The sequence below is a fragment of the Xenopus tropicalis genome, chromosome 4 (assembly GCF_000004195.4).
Source record: "Xenopus tropicalis strain Nigerian chromosome 4, UCB_Xtro_10.0, whole genome shotgun sequence".
Classification (NCBI taxonomy): domain Eukaryota; kingdom Metazoa; phylum Chordata; class Amphibia; order Anura; family Pipidae; genus Xenopus; species Xenopus tropicalis.
The window spans coordinates 6,336,793-6,355,510 of record NC_030680.2 but is presented as its reverse complement, the minus strand read 5'-3'; the positions used below and the strand labels follow the sequence as shown (position 1 = coordinate 6,355,510).

Below are 18,718 nucleotides of genomic sequence, written 5' to 3'. Positions count from 1 at the left end.
ATACGTCAACGACCATTGTAAATTTGTAATGAATGTATATTGCAAAGTTGCTTAGAATTATGTTTTCTTTTATTATATTTTGGGTTTACTTGTCCTTTAATCCTCATATGCTCATGTGTGTTGCTCTTATAATTTTAATTATAAAAAAATAAGAAAGTGAGTCTGCACAGCACTGCGGATACGCTTTACAGCATTAGTCATTTAATAAAGGAAGACATGATGAATATGGGTTAGTGATGGCGTTTGGGGAAGGGAATCCATGGAAGGAAGAGAAACCCAAGGCACAGATACCTTTCTAGAGGGTGCAGAAGAGGGGGATGAGTCGGATGAAGATGAAGGAGGAGGCGGATCAGGAGTTCGGGAGCTGCTGTAAGGGATTTGGGGGGAGTGATGGGAGAAGCCGAGGGAGGGAAGTTTATTCTGTTCGGAGCAGAAGGAGAGGAAATATTAGATGACGGGGTCACAAGGATTTCCCCAGACACAAAGGAGCAAGCGACATGCGAAATACACTGAGATTATATTCCTCCTCCGACTTCCCAGTATTATATCCATTTATCCATAGACCCTCATTGCCCGCCTGTTACTGACTCGCCAACATGGCAGCTTCAAAGCCTAAATACGATCATTAGCCATTATGTAAATATCTGTAATATCAACAGACATAAATTAAAGGGTAAGTGTGACCAAGGTACATGGGCCGCGTTATGGTACTATGATGTAGCCAATCACTGGGCCCTTTAGTGCACCCCCATATTGGCGTCATCAGAGCAAAGGGCACCCCCCTGTGCTTCAGATTCATTTTTCAGTAACCCACTCAATGTTCTGTAAGTATCAAAGGGGTTGTTTACCTGTGAGTTAACTTTTAGTATGATGTAGATAATAATAATAATATTCTGAGACAACTTGCAATTGGTCTTCATTTTTTTATTTGTATTTCATTTTCAGTTCAGGAGCTCTCCAGTTTGGAGTTTCAGCAGCTCTCTGGTTGCTAGGGTCCAAGTTACCTTAGCCACCAGGGAGTGGTTTGGATGAGAGACTGGTACAGGTATAGGATCCCTTATCTGAAAACCCACGATCCAGAAAGCTCCGAATTACGGAAAGCTCGTCTCCCATAGACTCCATTTTAATCAAATAATTCAGAATTTTAAAAATGATTCCCTTTTCTCTGTAATAATAAAACAGTACCTGTACTTGATCCCAACTAAGATATAATTACCCCTTATTGGGGCAGAACAGCCCTATTGGGTTTATTTCATGGTTAAATGATTCCCTTTTCTCTGTAATAATAAAACAGTACCTGTACTTGATCTCAACTAAGATATAATTACCCCTTATTGGGGCAGAACAGCCCTATTGGGTTTATTTCATGGTTAAATGATTCCCTTTTCTCTGTAATAATAAAACAGTACCTGTACTTGATCCCAACTAAGATATAATTACCCCTTATTGGGGGCAGAACAGCCCTATTGGGTTTATTTAATGGTTAAATGATTCCCTTTTCTCTGTAATAATAAAACAGTACCTGTACTTGATCCCAACTAAGATATAATTACCCCTTATTGGGGCAGAACAGCCCTATTGGGTTTATTGATTTTTTTGTTGACTTAAGGTATTGAGATCCAGATGATGGAAAAACCTCTAATCCGGAATACCCTTGGTCCCGAGCATTCTGGATAACGGGTCCTATACCTGTATATGAATAGGGGGGGGGCTAAATAGAAAAGAAAGTTACAAAAAGTAACAATAACAATAAAACTGGAGCCTCACAGATCAATAGTTTTTTGGCTGCCGGGGTCAGTGACCCCCATAGAATAAGGCAAATAAATGAAGAACTACAACAAATAAATAATGAAGACCAATTGAAAAGTTGCTTAGAACTGGCCATTCTATAACATACTACAACTTAACTCAAAGGTAAACCTCCCGTGGTGCTGAAATGCGTTGGTGGTACAGTGAGGCTAAATAATTCTCCTGCTTCCTGGGTTCCAGCATCTGTTTCTACTGTAAACGCCCAACTTGATTGGTAGTTGCCCCCCCCCCTTTGCTGAAAATAATTGAAGAATTCAGAGACTGATCTCGGTTATCGTGACCCAACCAGCAATTTACAAAGTTCACTTGTCCAGAGATTAACACCGACCTCCTCAGGGGTCAACGCGTTTCGCATCAGTATCAGGAATTCTCCACATTCCTCACTAAAGGGTAAGTAAACCTTTCTTTTGGGATGCATTTCTGGCATAGCAAAGCGATAGGGGTTGGTTGTGGGATATTCACCTTGGGCAAATCCACGGAGCCGAACAAGGAGGCCAGGTGAGCCGCCTTCTCCTTTATGTTCTTTTTGTGAAAGTCTCTGTTTGCTAAATTCTGAGCCCGTTTCTGTAGCGACAGAGAGAAAGGAAGGAAGGAAAAGAGAAGGGGATTGGAGCACAGGAACTGGGAATAAAGATCAAAGCAACGGGAACTGTCATGGGAAGGGATGGGAGGCCGAGACTTTCCCTGGGAAACATGGAAAAACTGCCAAATACATTATAAATGTGACCATTGGGGATGCTAAACTCTCTGCCTTCTGCTGCCTGGAACTACAACTCCCAGCATCCAAAGTGAGATTTCTTTTGTAGTACTGATGCTAATGTGGGAGATCAGATTCATGTATTAGCCTGTACAGAGAGATACCATAAAACTATGGCACATAGGGATTCCCCTGTACTAAGCACAATTCAGCAGGAACAGCCCCCTAAGTTTGCTCATAGCCTGTACAGAGAGATACCATAAAACTATGGCAGCATAGGGATTCCCCTGTACTAAGCACAATTCAGCAGGAACAGCCCCCTAAGTTTGCTCATAGCCTGTACAGAGAGACACCATAAAACTATGGCACATAGGGATTCCCCTGTACTAAGCACAATTCAGCAGGAACAGCCCCCTAAGTTTGCCCATAGCCTGTACAGAGAGATACCATAAAACTATGGCACATAGGGATTCCCCTGTACTAAGCACAATTCAGCAGGAACAGCCCCCTAAGTTTGCTCATAGCCTGTACAGAGAGATACCATAAAACTATGGCACATAGGGATTCCCCTGTACTAAGCACAATTCAGCAGGAACAGCCTCCTAAGTTTGCTCATAGCCTGTACAGAGAGATACCATAAAACTATGGCACATAGGGATTTCCCTGTACTAAGCACAATTCAGCAGGAACAGTATTTTACTGATTACTGTAATAACCAATAAGGATGCTGGGAGCTGTAGTTCATTAACAGCTATATAGATATAAGCCCTAGACCTCTGCCCATCTAACCCCAACTCACCCTGATTATCTTACTGCTGAGCCCCCAGGGAATCAGATATTGGGGCTACTAATATGGGGATATACAGTGTATGTAGGTGAATAAATGACTTGTAGATTGTAAGCTCTTCTGGGCAGGGCTCTCTTCCCCTCCTGTATCGGTTACTGATTGCTTTATATGTTACTCCTTGTAGAGTGTAAGCTCTTTTGGGCAGGGCTCTCTTCCCCTCTTGTATCGGTTACTGATTGCTTTATATGTTACTCCTTGTAGAGTGTAAGCTCTTTTGGGCAGGGCTCCCTTCCCCTCTTGTATCGGTTACTGATTGCTTTATATGTTACTCTGTATGTCCAATGTATGTAACCCACTTATTGTACAGCGCTGCGGGATATGTTGGCGCTTTATAAATAAATGTTAATAATAATAATGGGGCAGAATTAGGAGACAAAGCAATGAATGAGGCCAGAGGGAGTCGGGGGGCCAATCACCTGCTGAGCTTTCTCTTCGAGATCCTGGAGGCGTTCAAGTATGTTAGAGAGCACGAGAGCAGAGGGACAGGCGGAAGAGAGAGACTCGCTCCTTCCCAGGTCGTCGGGGTGGGACTGCGCTCTCTCTACCACCCTCAGCTCGCGGGTCGGTTTGGCCGGCCCAGGCCTGGGCTGTACGGGTGGTCTGACCACCGGCTGCGTCCTACTAACCGCCTGGAACTGGGGGAGAAACTGCACGTGAATAAAAGGGACTGCGCCGGCCTTGGGGGGTCACAAACGCAGCGCCAATATCCGCATAAGTGCGTTATAGGGGGGCAACTGACCCCCCCCGGGGGCTGTAAGTCAGGGGTCAATTGTTGATTGGACGGGTTTGCTGATGCACCATTGGCCAGCGTTCATCCCCACCTTTATATATATAAGCGCTATATAGGACCCCAAAGGTTTCTACTGACACCCCAAACCATGCCAGGGTGGCCCACTTGCCCTCCATTAGAAAGTGGCCCAAGTCGTACCTGCCTTTTAGTCTCGGCCTGTGGCGGGCTGGGGGTTGGCTCCTGAGGTTTAGCAAAGCGAGGGTTAACAGGAGGAGGATCAGTAAGGGGTGCAGTCACTGCCTGATCTGCTTCGGAAAGGGTTAAAGACTCCTTCAGGGACAGTAAGGCAGAGAAACAGAAGATTAGCAAGACCAGCGATGGTTAACTGGCAAGCCTTCCAGTATTACAAGTCCCGCCAAGGATGCTGGGAGTTGTAGTCGGTAGCAGCAGCCAGTTGACCAAGAGAGAACATCAGAGATATTAGTAATCAGTCCTGTGAATACAGAAAAGCATTGGAAAGCGACAGAATAAAGGGCAAGTTCTACCGTCTGTCATGTTGCATTAGGGGTTAAACACGTACAAGTTATATAAGTCCATATACTATACATATAATTTCCTCTAATTGCAATTAGCTTGTATTGGACAAATGTTATTATAATGATGAAAAAGCCAAAACTGGTTTGGTTGCTATGAACGGCATAACAACCAATCAGCAGTTAGGTCTAGGGCACTAAAAAGAATGAAAAACAAGTCAACATCTGGTTGCTATGGGTTGCATAGTAACCAATCAGCAGTTAGTTTTTTTTTTTGTTCTAGTGCAGGCGAAAAAATGAAAGCGAATAAAAGGTTGCTATGGGTTATATTATGCATAGCAACAGGATGGTAGTTAGAATAATGGAAGCTAATGATTGGTTGCTATAGGCAAAATAACTCATTTTTATTGCGCATTAAGAAGAATAAAAGGGGGAATCTGATTCGTTGGTATAAACGGGGGTTACTCCCCATTCAAAATGGATTTTGTTCATGGGAATCGCTGAAAGGGAAAGGGTTAACTGAAACAAGTCCTAAAAACAATAACAGAAGTCCTGTTTAAGCTCCAATTAGATTGCTAGCTCTATGGAACACAGGGAAAGGGTTAACTGAAACAAGTCCGAAAAAAAGTAACAGAAGTGTTTAAGCTCCAACTAGATTGTGAGCTCTATGGAACACAGGTCAAATATACCTATAAAGAAACATAAAAGCAACACAACTGGGCTGGAGAAGATCTCCCATCGCTTACCTGTCGCCGTAGCGACGTATTTGGGGCGTTTTCCTCAAACTTTGCGAGTAGCTGCGTCGCCATGGACTTCACCTTGTTCTGATTGATGACTTCTTTGGTGTCGTTGCACTCGTTCCCCGAATTCACGTTTCTGCTCGGGACATTGGCCGGCTGCAAAACATAAAGGAGGGGTTACGCTTAATGGGCGTGTCTTTTGTCATCCTCAGCTGCTAGGATTCTGTACTGTTTTATTATTACTGAGAAAAGGGAATCATTTAACCATTAAATAAACCCAATAGGGCTGTTCTGCCCCAATAAGGGGTAATTATATCTTAGTTGGGATCAAGTACAGGTACTGTTTTATTATTACAGAGAAAAGGGAATCATTTAACCATTAAATAAACCCAATAGGACTGTTCTGCCCCAATAAGGGGTAATTATATCTTAGTTGGGATCAAGTACAGGTACTGTTTTATTATTACAGAGAAAAGGGAATCATTTAACCATTAAATAAACCCAATAGGGCTGTTCTGCCCCAATAAGGGGTAATTATATCTTAGTTGGGATCAAGTACAGGTACTGTTTTATTATTACAGAGAAAAGGGAATCATTTAACCATGAAATAAACCCAATAGGGCTGTTCTGCCCCAATAAGGGGTAATTATATCTTAGTTGGGATCAAGTACAGGTACTGTTTTATTATTACAGAGAAAAGGGAATCATTTAACCATTAAATAAACCCAATAGGGCTGTTCTGCCCCAATAAGGGGTAATTATATCTTAGTTGGGATCAAGTACAGGTACTGTTTTATTATTACAGAGAAAAGGGAATCATTTAACCATTAAATAAACCCAATAGGGCTGTTCTGCCCCAATAAGGGGTAATTATATCTTAGTTGGGATCAAGTACAGGTACTGTTTTATTATTACTGAGAAAAGGGAATCATTTTTGAAAACGTGAATTATTTGATTAATATGGAGTCTATGGGAGACGGCCTTTCTGTAATTCAGAACTTTCTGGATAATGGGTTTCCAGATAAGGGGCCCAATACCTGTACTAATCTTCAGTGGGATTGGAGGAAGCAGATCAGCGGGGGACCGCCAGGCCTGGGTCCTGTTGCCCCACTGGCCTAGTCCCACCCCGAACTGACGATATATTATATTACTTCGCCCCTGTGCTCTCAAATTAAGATTTGGATTTGTTTCGCTATTCGGCCAAATCTTGCAGGAAAGATTCAGGGTTCAGCCGATCCCCAAAGTCCAGGATTCAGTTTGGGATTCGGCCAAGATTTGGGCTTTTTCAGCAGGATTCAGGGTCAGACTGGGGGGTAAAGGGCCCGCTGGGGCTCCCGCCCCAGGGGCCCTGCAGGTGCCCCTCCAGCCACGTCCCCTAACCCGCCCCTCGCTGGGGCCCCCCTAACCCCCCTGGCAGGGCCCCCCACCAAATGTCCTCCCCCAAGCGCGTAAATTTGACGCATCAGGGGAGGAGCGGTCGGGCAGGGGGAGTGCCAGCAAGGGTCGGACCGGGCCGCCCACTAAAGCTGGGGCCCACTGGGATTTTTCCCGGTGTCCCGGCGTCCCAGTCCGACCCTGGCAGGATTCGGATTCGGCCGAATCCACGTTCCTGGCCGAACCTAATCCAAATTCTTAAAATCATGTGGGGGGTTAGGGGACGCGGCCGGCAGGAGCCCCGGTGGGCCCTTTACCCCCCCAGTCCAACCCTGAATCCTGCTGAAAAAGCCCAAATCTTGGCGGAATCCCGAACTGAATCCTGGACTTTGGGTTTCGCCTGAACCCTGAATCTTTCCTGCAAGATTTGGCCAAATAGCGAAAGTTGAACATTTTTCGCCGTTTTGGTTCTTTTTAACCCTTCAGCATAGGCAAATTATGAATCGGATTTGGTTCAGCATTCGCCTGAATTTTGTGGGCAGTGCTGGGCCAAGCTGGCCAGGCGCCCTGGGCAACCTGGTCGGCTTGGCCCGCCCACTGCCAAAACCCCACCCCCCCTTCCCTGCGCACTGGCGCATAAGCAGACAGGGCAGCGGGGGGGGGTTACAGGGACCACTGCACAGTCGGGGAAAGGGTCTGGAACCGGTCGTAGGTGAAAGAGGTACCTGCCTAGCGCCCCCCCACCAAAAAAGTGGATTTGGTACCTCCCTATTCATGGTGTTTACCAGGGGCAGGCAGCATGAGTCCTATGGTAGAACTGGGAAACTAACATTATAAGCCCAGAAGGGAGGGTCGGACCCACTGTTGAACAGGAATCGTTCCAACGTTCTATTCCCGCTCCATTACGATGTGAACGCGAGGCTTTTACGAGGGGTCTTTGATCCCAGGAATAAAGCAGGGACCTTACGGAATTCTAAATACAATCATTTCTTGGCTTCGAGCAGTGATTTCAGGATATAATTTATGAGGATCCATCCCAGGCCAGTAAATAAGCCCTTTCACAATGAGGTCCGACTCCTGCTCTGTATCAGGGACAGACAGCGTGAGTCATTGGGAGGCACTGGGGAGACTGAGGGGTTAAGGGGAGATCATTTAACACACACACATATATATATATATAAAGGCAAAGGCAAGTGTGTTAGGGAAGGAATGATCCCCACCTATTCCCACAATGCACCTAAACACTACAGGTGCTGAAAGACGGGTTTTACATTCACTGTTGTCTGGGGATTCCGACTCAGTACAGAATAGAGCAATAATGTCTGTAAATAAATAACAGGATTATTTCTCCTTCATTACAGATGAAAACGTGACTGAGATAATGACATCAACATGGCATGATAAATAGCCTGAACCCCCTGTTCTCCCACCCAAGAAAGGATATGCTTCATGCTCATGTATTCTCTTTATATATAGGGAGATCTCTGTCAATATTTTCCCTTTCATAAATAGTATATATAAGGGTACAGCTTATTGTGTGCCCAGAACATTCCTTCTCTGTATATTTGTATTTATACATATGGGTAGGAGGTGCCATAGTGTTTCCCTTAGACAGTACAGTATGGGGGTACAGCTTATTGTGTGCCCAGAACATTCATTCTCTGTATATTTGTATTTATACATATGGGTAGGAGGTGCCATAGTGTTTCCCTTAGACAGTACAGTATGGGGGTACAGCTTATTGTGTGCCCAGAACATTCCTTCTCTGTATATTTGTATTTATACATATGGGTAGGAGGTGCCATAGTGTTTCCCTTAGACAGTACAGTATGGGGGTACAGCTTATTGTGTGCCCAGAACATTCCTTCTCTGTATATCTGTATTTATACATATGGGTAGGGGGTGCCATAGTGTTTCCCTTAGACAGTACAGTATGGGGGTACAGCTTATTGTGTGCCCAGAACATTCCTTCTCTGTATATTTGTATTTATACATATGGGTAGGAGGTGCCATAGTGTTTCCCTTAGACAGTACAGTATGGGGGTACAGCTTATTGTGTGCCCAGAACATTCCTTCTCTGTATATTTGTATTTATACATATGGGTAGGAGGTGCCATAATGTTTCCCTTAGACAGTACAGTATGGGGGTACAGCTTATTGTGTGCCCAGAACATTCATTCTCTGTATATTTGTATTTATACATATGGGTAGGAGGTGCCATAGTGTTTCCCTTAGACAGTACAGTATGGGGGTACAGCTTATTGTATGCCCAGAACATTCCATCACAGAGGAGGATTTGTGATGCCCGGAACGTTCACAGGCAGCAGTGAAATTCCAAAGCTCAGCACAAAATCAAGAGGCAGCTGCCATATGGCTTTGTGCAAGGGGATACGGATAGAGCTATAAGGGCCCCGGTGTTGTCTTCCTAAATATTTTCAGTGGTTTATGATGAATGAAATCCTGTATAATGTTACAGCTCCCAAAGCAATGAGCTGGTGTAACAGAATCCAGCTGCCGCGTCTTGCTGGGCTTTGTTGTTACAGAGGAGACACAGAAGCCAGCGCAGAACATTCTGGCACACGCGGAGTTAAACTGTGGGACTTATGGTACAAAGGCAAGTTCAATTGTGAATTAATTGGTACAGTGTAACATTGTAAGCAGCAGTCCTGCCCTGCTTTATGGCTGAGATTCTAGCTATCTGTATAACAGAGCATTCTGTCACAGTGGCACAGATCCTATCTGATCCCCCCATTGTAAGCAGCAGTCCTGCCCTGCTTTATGGCTGAGATTCTAGCTATCTGTATAACAGAGCATTCTGTCACAGTGGCACAGATCCTATCTGATCCCCCCATTGTAAGCAGCAGTCCTGCCCTGCTTTATGGCTGAGATTCTAGCTATCTGTATAACAGAGCATTCTGTCACAGTGGCACAGATCCTATCTGATCCCCCCCATTGTAAGCAGCAGTCCTGCCCTGCTTTATGGCTGAGATTCTAGCTATCTGTATAACAGAGCATTCTGTCACAGTGGCACAGATCCTATCTGATCCCCCCATTGTAAGCAGCAGTCCTGCCCTGCTTTATGGCTGAGATTCTAGCTATCTGTATAACAGAGCATTCTGTCACAGTGGCACAGATCCTATCTGATCCCCCCCATTGTAAGCAGCAGTCCTGCCCTGCTTTATGGCTGAGATTCTAGCTATCTGTATAACAGAGCATTCTGTCACAGTGGCACAGATCCTATCTGATCCCCCCCATTGTAAGCAGCAGTCCTGCCCTGCTTTATGGCTGAGATTCTAGCTATCTGTATAACAGAGCATTCTGTCACAGTGGCACAGATCCTATCTGATCCCCCCATTGTAAGCAGCAGTCCTGCCCTGCTTTATGGCTGAGATTCTAGCTATCTGTATAACAGAGCATTCTGTCACAGTGGCACAGATCCTATCTGATCCCCCCCATTGTAAGCAGCAGTCCTGCCCTGCTTTATGGCTGAGATTCTAGCTATCTGTATAACAGAGCATTCTGTCACAGTGGCACAGATCCTATCTGATCCCCCCATTGTAAGCAGCAGTCCTGCCCTGCTTTATGGCTGAGATTCTAGCTATCTGTATAACAGAGCATTCTGTCACAGTGGCACAGATCCTATCTGATCCCCCCCCCATTGTAAGCAGCAGTCCTGCCCTGCTTTATGGCTGAGATTCTAGCTATCTGTATAACAGAGCATTCTGTCACAGTGGCACAGACCCTATCTGATCCCCCCCCATTGTAAGCAGCAGTCCTGCCCTGCTTTATGGCTGAGATTCTAGCTATCTGTATAACAGAGCATTCTGTCACAGTGGCACAGATCCTATCTGATCCCCCCCATTGTAAGCAGCAGTCCTGCCCTGCTTTATGGCTGAGATTCTAGCTATCTGTATAACAGAGCATTCTGTCACAGTGGCACAGATCCTATCTGATCCCCCCCCCATTGTAAGCAGCAGTCCTGCCCTGCTTTATGGCTGAGATTCTAGCTATCTGTATAACAGAGCATTCTGTCACAGTGGCACAGATCCTATCTGATCCCCCCCATTGTAAGCAGCAGTCCTGCCCTGCTTTATGGCTGAGATTCTAGCTATCTGTATAACAGAGCATTCTGTCACAGTGGCACAGATCCTATCTGATCCCCCCCATTGTAAGCAGCAGTCCTGCCCTGCTTTATGGCTGAGATTCTAGCTATCTGTATAACAGAGCATTCTGTCACAGTGGCACAGATCCTATCTGATCCCCCCCCCATTGTAAGCAGCAGTCCTGCCCTGCTTTATGGCTGAGATTCTAGCTATCTGTATAACAGAGCATTCTGTCACAGTGGCACAGATCCTATCTGATCCCCCCATTGTAAGCAGCAGTCCTGCCCTGCTTTATGGCTGAGATTCTAGCTATCTGTATAACAGAGCATTCTGTCACAGTGGCACAGACCCTATCTGATCCCCCCCCATTGTAAGCAGCAGTCCTGCCCTGCTTTATGGCTGAGATTCTAGCTATCTGTATAACAGAGCATTCTGTCACAGTGGCACAGATCCTATCTGATCCCCCCATTGTAAGCAGCAGTCCTACCCTGCTTTATGGCTGAGATTCTAGCTATCTGTATAACAGAGCATTCTGTCACAGTGGCACAGATCCTATCTGATCCCCCCATTGTAAGCAGCAGTCCTACCCTGCTTTATGGCTGAGATTCTAGCTATCTGTATAACAGAGCATTCTGTCACAGTGGCACAGATCCTATCTGATCCCCCCATTGTAAGCAGCAGCCCTGCCCTGCTTTATGGCTGAGATTCTAGCTATCTGTATAACAGAGCATTCTGGCACAGTGGCACAGATCCTATCTGATCCCCCCATTGTAAGCTGTAACTCCCAGCAGCACCAATCAATTGCACCAACCTCTTCAAAGCAACGGAAGACTGTCTTTCTCCTCTTGTTCAGATCACTGTCATCTGACGTCTTTTCATCCTGGGCAGCAAAGAGAGGACTTCCATTAGTATAAGGTATAGAGCCAAATAAATCTATATATCAATCTATCTCTTTGTTTGTCTATAGTTATGATTCACTCACCACTATTTTGGCTATTTATCATCTATATATCTATATGTATCTATCATCTATCTATTTGTCTGTCTGTCTGTCTATCTATCTATCCAACCAGAGCAATCTAGAACAGCCTGAGCAATATAGACAAATCACCAGGCTATACTAACCTGTAGCCAAGGCAATTGACCAACCTGTAACCAAACAAAGCATTACCAGCCCCAGGGAATGACCAAACTATTGCCAGGCCCGGACTGGCAATCTGTGGGTTCTGGCAAATGCCATAGGGGCTTCTGTAAGATGCCATAGACAGTCACTATTTATTGGGCTCGGGGGGCTGTTTGGGCCTCTCTGCACTTGAAATGCTAGTGCCTATTTGAATACCATTCCAGGCCTACCTATAGCCAACCAAACATTAGAATGATCAGGGCTATACTAATCAGTAGCCAATCAAAGCATTACAATTCCCAGGGAAAGACCAATCTATAGCCAACCAAAGCCTTACAATTAGAGGGGCTAAACCAACCTGTAGCCAACCAAAGCATGAGAATTAGTAGGGCTAAATTAACCAGTAGCCAACCAAAGCATAAGAATTAGTAGGGCTAGACCAACCAGTAGCCAACCAAAGCATAAGAATTAGTAGGGCTAAACCAACCAGTAGCCAATCAAAGCATAAGAATTAGTAGGGATAAACCAACCAGTAGCCAACCAAAGCATAAGAATTAGTAGGGTTAAACCAACCAGTAGCCAACCAAAGCATAAGAATTAGTAGGGTTAAACCAACCAGTAGCCAACCAAAGCATAAGAATTAGTAGGGCTAAACCAACCAGTAGCCAATCAAAGCATAAGAATTAGTAGGGCTAAACCAACCAGTAGCCAACCAAAGCATGAGAATTAGTAGGGCTAAATTAACCAGTAGCCAACCAAAGCATAAGAATTAGTAGGGCTAGACCAACCAGAAGCCAACCAAAGCATAAGAATTAGTAGGGCTAAACCAACCAGTAGCCAATCAAAGCATAAGAATTAGTAGGGATAAACCAACCAGTAGCCAACCAAAGCATAAGAATTAGTAGGGTTAAACCAACCAGTAGCCAACCAAAGCATAAGAATTAGTAGGGCTAAACCAACCAGTAGCCAATCAAAGCATAAGAATTAGTAGGGTTAAACCAACCAGTAGCCAACCAAAGCATAAGAATTAGTAGGGCTAAACCAACCAGTAGCCAACCAAAGTATAGGAATTAGTAGGGCTAGACCAATCTATAGCCAACCAAAGCCTTACAATTAGAGGGGCTAAACCAACCTGTAGCCAACCAAAGCATGAGAATTAGTAGGGCTAAATTAACCAGTAGCCAACCAAAGCATAAGAATTAGTAGGGCTAGACTAACCAGTAGCCAACCAAAGCATAAGAATTAGTAGGGCTAAACCAACCAGTAGCCAATCAAAGCATAAGAATTAGTAGGGATAAACCAACCAGTAGCCAACCAAAGCATAAGAATTAGTAGGGTTAAACCAACCAGTAGCCAACCAAAGCATAAGAATTAGTAGGGCTAAACCAACCAGTAGCCAATCAAAGCATAAGAATTAGTAGGGCTAAACCAACCAGTAGCCAATCAAAGCATAAGAATTAGTAGGGCTAAACCAACCAGTAGCCAACCAAAGCATAAGAATTAGTAGGGTTAAACCAACCAGTAGCCAACCAAAGCATAAGAATTAGTAGGGCTAAACCAACCAGTAGCCAACCAAAGCATGAGAATTAGTAGGGCTAAACCAACCAGTAGCCAACCAAAGCATAAGAATTAGTAGGGCTAAACCAACCTGTAGCCAACCAAAGCATGAGAATTAGTAGGGCTAAATTAACCAGTAGCCAACCAAAGCATAAGAATTAGTAGGGCTAGACCAACCAGAAGCCAACCAAAGCATAAGAATTAGTAGGGCTAAACCAACCAGTAGCCAATCAAAGCATAAGAATTAGTAGGGATAAACCAACCAGTAGCCAACCAAAGCATAAGAATTAGTAGGGTTAAACCAACCAGTAGCCAACCAAAGCATAAGAATTAGTAGGGTTAAACCAACCAGTAGCCAACCAAAGCATAAGAATTAGTAGGGCTAAACCAACCAGTAGCCAATCAAAGCATAAGAATTAGTAGGGCTAAACCAACCAGTAGCCAACCAAAGCATAACAATTAGTAGGGCTAAACCAACCAGTAGCCAACCAAAGCATTAGAATTAGTAGGGCTAAACCAACCAGTAGCCAACCAAAGCATAAGAATTAGTAGGGCTAAACCAACCAGTAGCCAATCAAAGCATAAGAATTAGTAGGGTTAAACCAACCAGTAGCCAACCAAAGCATAAGAATTAGTAGGGCTAAACCAACCAGTAGCCAACCAAAGCATAAGAATTAGTAGGGTTAAACCAACCAGTAGCCAACCAAAGCATAAGAATTAGTAGGGCTAAACCAACCAGTAGCCAACCAAAGCATGAGAATTAGTAGGGCTAAACCCAACCAAAGTAGGCTAACAACCAAAAGCATAAGAATTAGTAGGGCTAAACCAACCAGTAGCCAACCAAAGCATAAGAATTAGTAGGGCTAAACCAACCAGTAGCCAACCAAAGCATAAGAATTAGTAGGGCCAGACCAACCAGTAGCCACCAAGCATAAATAGTGGCCAAGTAGCCAAAGTTAGGATTAGGGCTAGACCAATCTATAGCCAACCAAAGCCTTACAATTAGAGGGGCTAAACCAACCTGTAGCCAACCAAAGCATAAGAATTAGTAGGGCTAGACTAACCAGTAGCCAACCAAAGCATAAGAATTAGTAGGGCTAAACCAACCAGTAGCCAATCAAAGCATAAGAATTAGTAGGGATAAACCAACCAGTAGCCAACCAAAGCATAAGAATTAGTAGGGTTAAACCAACCAGTAGCCAACCAAAGCATAAGAATTAGTAGGGCTAAACCAACCAGTAGCCAATCAAAGCATAAGAATTAGTAGGGCTAAACCAACCAGTAGCCAATCAAAGCATAAGAATTAGTAGGGCTAAACCAACCAGTAGCCAACCAAAGCATAAGAATTAGTAGGGTTAACCAACCAGTAGCCAACCAAGTAGCCAACCAAAGCATAAGAATTAGTAGGGCTAAACCAACCAGTAGCCAACCAAAGCATGAGAATTAGTAGGGCTAAACCAACCAGTAGCCAACCAAAGCATAAGAATTAGTAGGGCTAAACCAACCTGTAGCCAACCAAAGCATGAGAATTAGCAGGGCTAAATTAACCAGTAGCCAACCAAAGCATAAGAATTAGTAGGGCTAGACCAACCAGTAGCCAACCAAAGCATAAGAATTAGTAGGGCTAAACCAACCAGTAGCCAATCAAAGCATAAGAATTAGTAGGGATAAACCAACCAGTAGCCAACCAAAGCATAAGAATTAGTAGGGTTAAACCAACCAGTAGCCAACCAAAGCATAAGAATTAGTAGGGTTAAACCAACCAGTAGCCAACCAAAGCATAAGAATTAGTAGGGCTAAACCAACCAGTAGCCAATCAAAGCATAAGGATTAGTAGGGCTAAACCAACCAGTAGCCAACCAAAGCATAACAATTAGTAGGGCTAAACCAACCAGTAGCCAACCAAAGCATTAGAATTAGTAGGGCTAAACCAACCAGTAGCCAACCAAAGCATAAGAATTAGTAGGGCTAAACCAACCAGTAGCCAATCAAAGCATAAGAATTAGTAGGGTTAAACCAACCAGTAGCCAACCAAAGCATAAGAATTAGTAGGGCTAAACCAACCAGTAGCCAACCAAAGCATAAGAATTAGTAGGGTTAAACCAACCAGTAGCCAACCAAAGCATAAGAATTAGTAGGGCTAAACCAACCAGTAGCCAACCAAAGCATAAGAATTAGTAGGGCTAAACCAACCAGTAGCCAACCAAAGCATAAGAATTAGTAGGGCTAAACCAACCAGTAGCCAACCAAAGCATAAGAATTAGTAGGGCTAGACCAACCAGTAGCCAACCAAAGTATAGGAATTAGTAGGGCTAGACCAACCAGTAGCCAACCAAAGCATTAGAATTAGTAGGGCTAAAGCAACCAGTAGCCAACCAAAGCATTAGAATTAGTAGGGCTAAACTAACCAGTAGCCAACCAAAGCATTAGAATTAGTAGGGCTAAACCAACCAGTAGCCAACCAAAGCATTATAATTATTAGGGCTAAACCAACCTATAGCCAACCAAAGCATTAGAATTAGTAAGGCTAGACCAACCAGTATCCAACCAAAGCTTTACAATACACAGGGCAAGCCCAACTAAAAACCAGTCAGAACCTTCAGCGCTCTTGTCCAACCTATAGCCAACCATTAGAATAATGAGAGGGCTCGCCCAACCTCTAGCGAAAGACAACCCTCTAGTCAACTTGACCATTAGAACCTTAAGAACCTTTCATACAACCAATGGCCAACCGGACGAGGAGAAGCAAGATAAGGAGCATGCAAAGCACATCTCCATCTCCATGGGCCGGCATTAACTCTAAAGGGGCACTAGGAACAACCGGCCAAGATTTCTGCCTGTTTGGTCCCCTCGGGGCAAGAGGAGAAGATGAATTCCTGGAACTAGCGGGGGTGCATGACAGACGCATTGTGCCATTAGCGCATTATCTCTAGTATGAGCTAAGTGTTTGGTGACTGAGTTTACAATAAAATCTCTACAAGCCATTGGGGAAAGCACCCCCCTCTGGTTTTGGTTAAGGATATAGCCTCAGCTGAACGGCCTCAGTGGCATCTACTGTTTACGAACACGTCCCATACATTTACCATCGGCGGCTAAGAAAGCAAATTAGGCATAGCCATTAGATGAGATCACCCTTATCTGCCGCCGTTGACTTCCTTGTATGGAGTTATTGCCCAATTTGTTTTGTTGCCATGGCAATCAATTAGTCGGATCACAATGTCAGGATGTCTATAGGTCTTAAGTGGGAATTAACTCAAGATGTCAGATCAAAGGGCGTCGGAGTTCCTTCTGGCGTATCAATTCTCCTGGAGAAATTATCTTTTTTGTGTCTTAAACAAGGAGAGACGTGTGAAGGTAACGTAAGGAGACATGACATCAGAATGGAGACAAATTGGGTTACTGATGATGAATTTACACAAAGACTGGCTCTCTGCCACCGACTGCAGAAGAATATATTCAGTTACAGCTCATCCGTCCAGCACATTTCATTGTGGGATAAGCAACATGGAATGATTTAGGGCTCTGAGTCTGCATCAACCCTATACTGGCCAACGTCAACCATGATAGACACCATCATGGACATCATGGATCTTCTCCTACACCATCTCAATTAGACCATAAAACAGAGCCTCACCTTTGGAACCCGCTTCCTCGGTAACGTCAGGTTGAGGTAATTGTTCACTATTAAGTTCGATGGCTTGGCTGACCGGGCGTCTCCATTATCTTTGCTCGCTGTATCTGAGAAGACATAAAGTGATACAGACGTTACAGCTTCCACCTTGGTTCTGGTTTACTCATTTGGTTGACTGGGGAGTAAGCACCTAGGAGGTTCTGGATGTCAGCTTCTCCTTTGGACCATAGGAGGTCCAATCGGACATTGTTGCTGTATAACAATTCCCACTTGGGTGAGAGACATTTGTGTATTCTTCATCAATGGCCAGTCAGTAGATACTGAGTCTATTAAGTACTATCTCTGACCTGGCCATTGATGAAGAACGTACAAATGTCTCTCAACCAAGTGACAACTGTTGGAATTGCTATAAAGCAAGAGTGTCAGAATGGGTCTCCTAGAGTCCAAAAGAGATGTTGAGAACCACTCTATGCACCAATAGATATAAAATGGGCTAAATTGTATCTGTATCACACGGCTCTACGTTACAGCTGATGGGATTGGTTATACAGTGGAGGTGACCAGGACAATCTCTGGGGTCCTGCCAATCCAGACTGACCCTCTACAGTTGTAAAATATCGGCCTTTAGCTTTTGGAGGATGCTGGGAATAGTCTGAACCCAAAAAATAGGTTCTATGTTGCTTATTTGCACCCCTTAAGGAACATGCATTCTACACAAAGCAAAGCACACTTGGCTCTACTTTTGTGGGGACCACTCAGACCCATGTAGGTCTCTACCATGTAAACCAGATGCTGCAATCGTTTGCTGCCTTGATAGTCCAGGCTGATCAGTTAAAATAGATTTTATCCTTGTTTATTCTATAGGGCAGTCAGGTTCTGTTGGCCAATGATTGGGCTGATATTAAGTCACTTTGGTTGATCCTACTGGCCCAAAATGTTGGCTTGTACGTTTGGAAACAGTGTTACCTTGGCTTAAGGTGCCCATACACGGGCCGATTCTAGCTGGTGATATGGGTCCCTTAGACCGATTCGGCAGCTTATCGGCCCATGTATGGGAACTACCGACGGGCCTGCCCGACCCATATCTGGCCTGAAATCGGGCAGATCTCGATCGAGCAGGTTAGAAAATCTAGTCAGATCGGGGACTGTATTGGCTCGTTGATGCGGTCCCCGAACCGACTTTGCCTATACCCGTCGTTCTAATTCGATCAATTGGCCCCAGGGCCAAACGACTGAATTAGCCTGGATTCTCCCGATATCGCCCTCCCGTAGGTGGGGGATATCGGGAGAAGATCTGCTCGCTTGGGGAATTTTATGGCCCAATGGTTCCATGGGTGTCTTAAGGTCCCCATACACGGGCCGATTCTAGCTGCCGATATGGGCACTACCGACGGGAGAAGATCCACTCACTTGGCGACATTGCCAAGCGAGCAGATCTGAAGGTGTATGGGTCCTTTAGTGATCATTATGTTTAAACCACAATGTCATAGTAAAGGTCCCCATACACCTTAAGATCTGCTCGCTTAGCAATGTCGCCAAGCGAGCGGATCTTCTCCCGATATCCCCACCTAAGG

The 18,718-nt window shown here is 44.6% G+C and overlaps 1 protein-coding gene across 6 annotated transcripts in view; it reads right to left on the bottom strand.

Annotated features, from left to right (window-relative positions):
- The window catches only part of mical2 (microtubule associated monooxygenase, calponin and LIM domain containing 2), a 111,010-nt gene that overhangs the window by 20,926 nt on the left and 71,366 nt on the right, over positions 1–18,718 (bottom strand). For 4 of the 6 annotated variants that reach the window (XR_004222192.1, XM_031900402.1, XM_031900401.1 and 1 more), the window contains exons 14-20: positions 17,148–17,251; positions 11,645–11,713; positions 5,363–5,512; positions 4,282–4,413; positions 3,770–3,988; positions 2,272–2,373; positions 292–420 (exon numbers count right to left, since the gene is read on the bottom strand). Coding sequence is in view for 5 of the 6 variants with exons in the window: in XM_031900402.1 (XP_031756262.1) it covers positions 292–420; positions 2,272–2,373; positions 3,770–3,988; positions 4,282–4,413; positions 5,363–5,512; positions 11,645–11,713; positions 17,148–17,251 (905 nt within the window). In the remaining variant the exon portion in view is untranslated. The remainder of the gene's footprint in view (positions 1–291; positions 421–2,271; positions 2,374–3,769; positions 3,989–4,281; positions 4,414–5,362; positions 5,513–11,644; positions 11,714–17,147; positions 17,252–18,718) is intronic. The other 2 variants (XM_031900405.1, XM_031900404.1) reach the window with 1 other exon arrangement.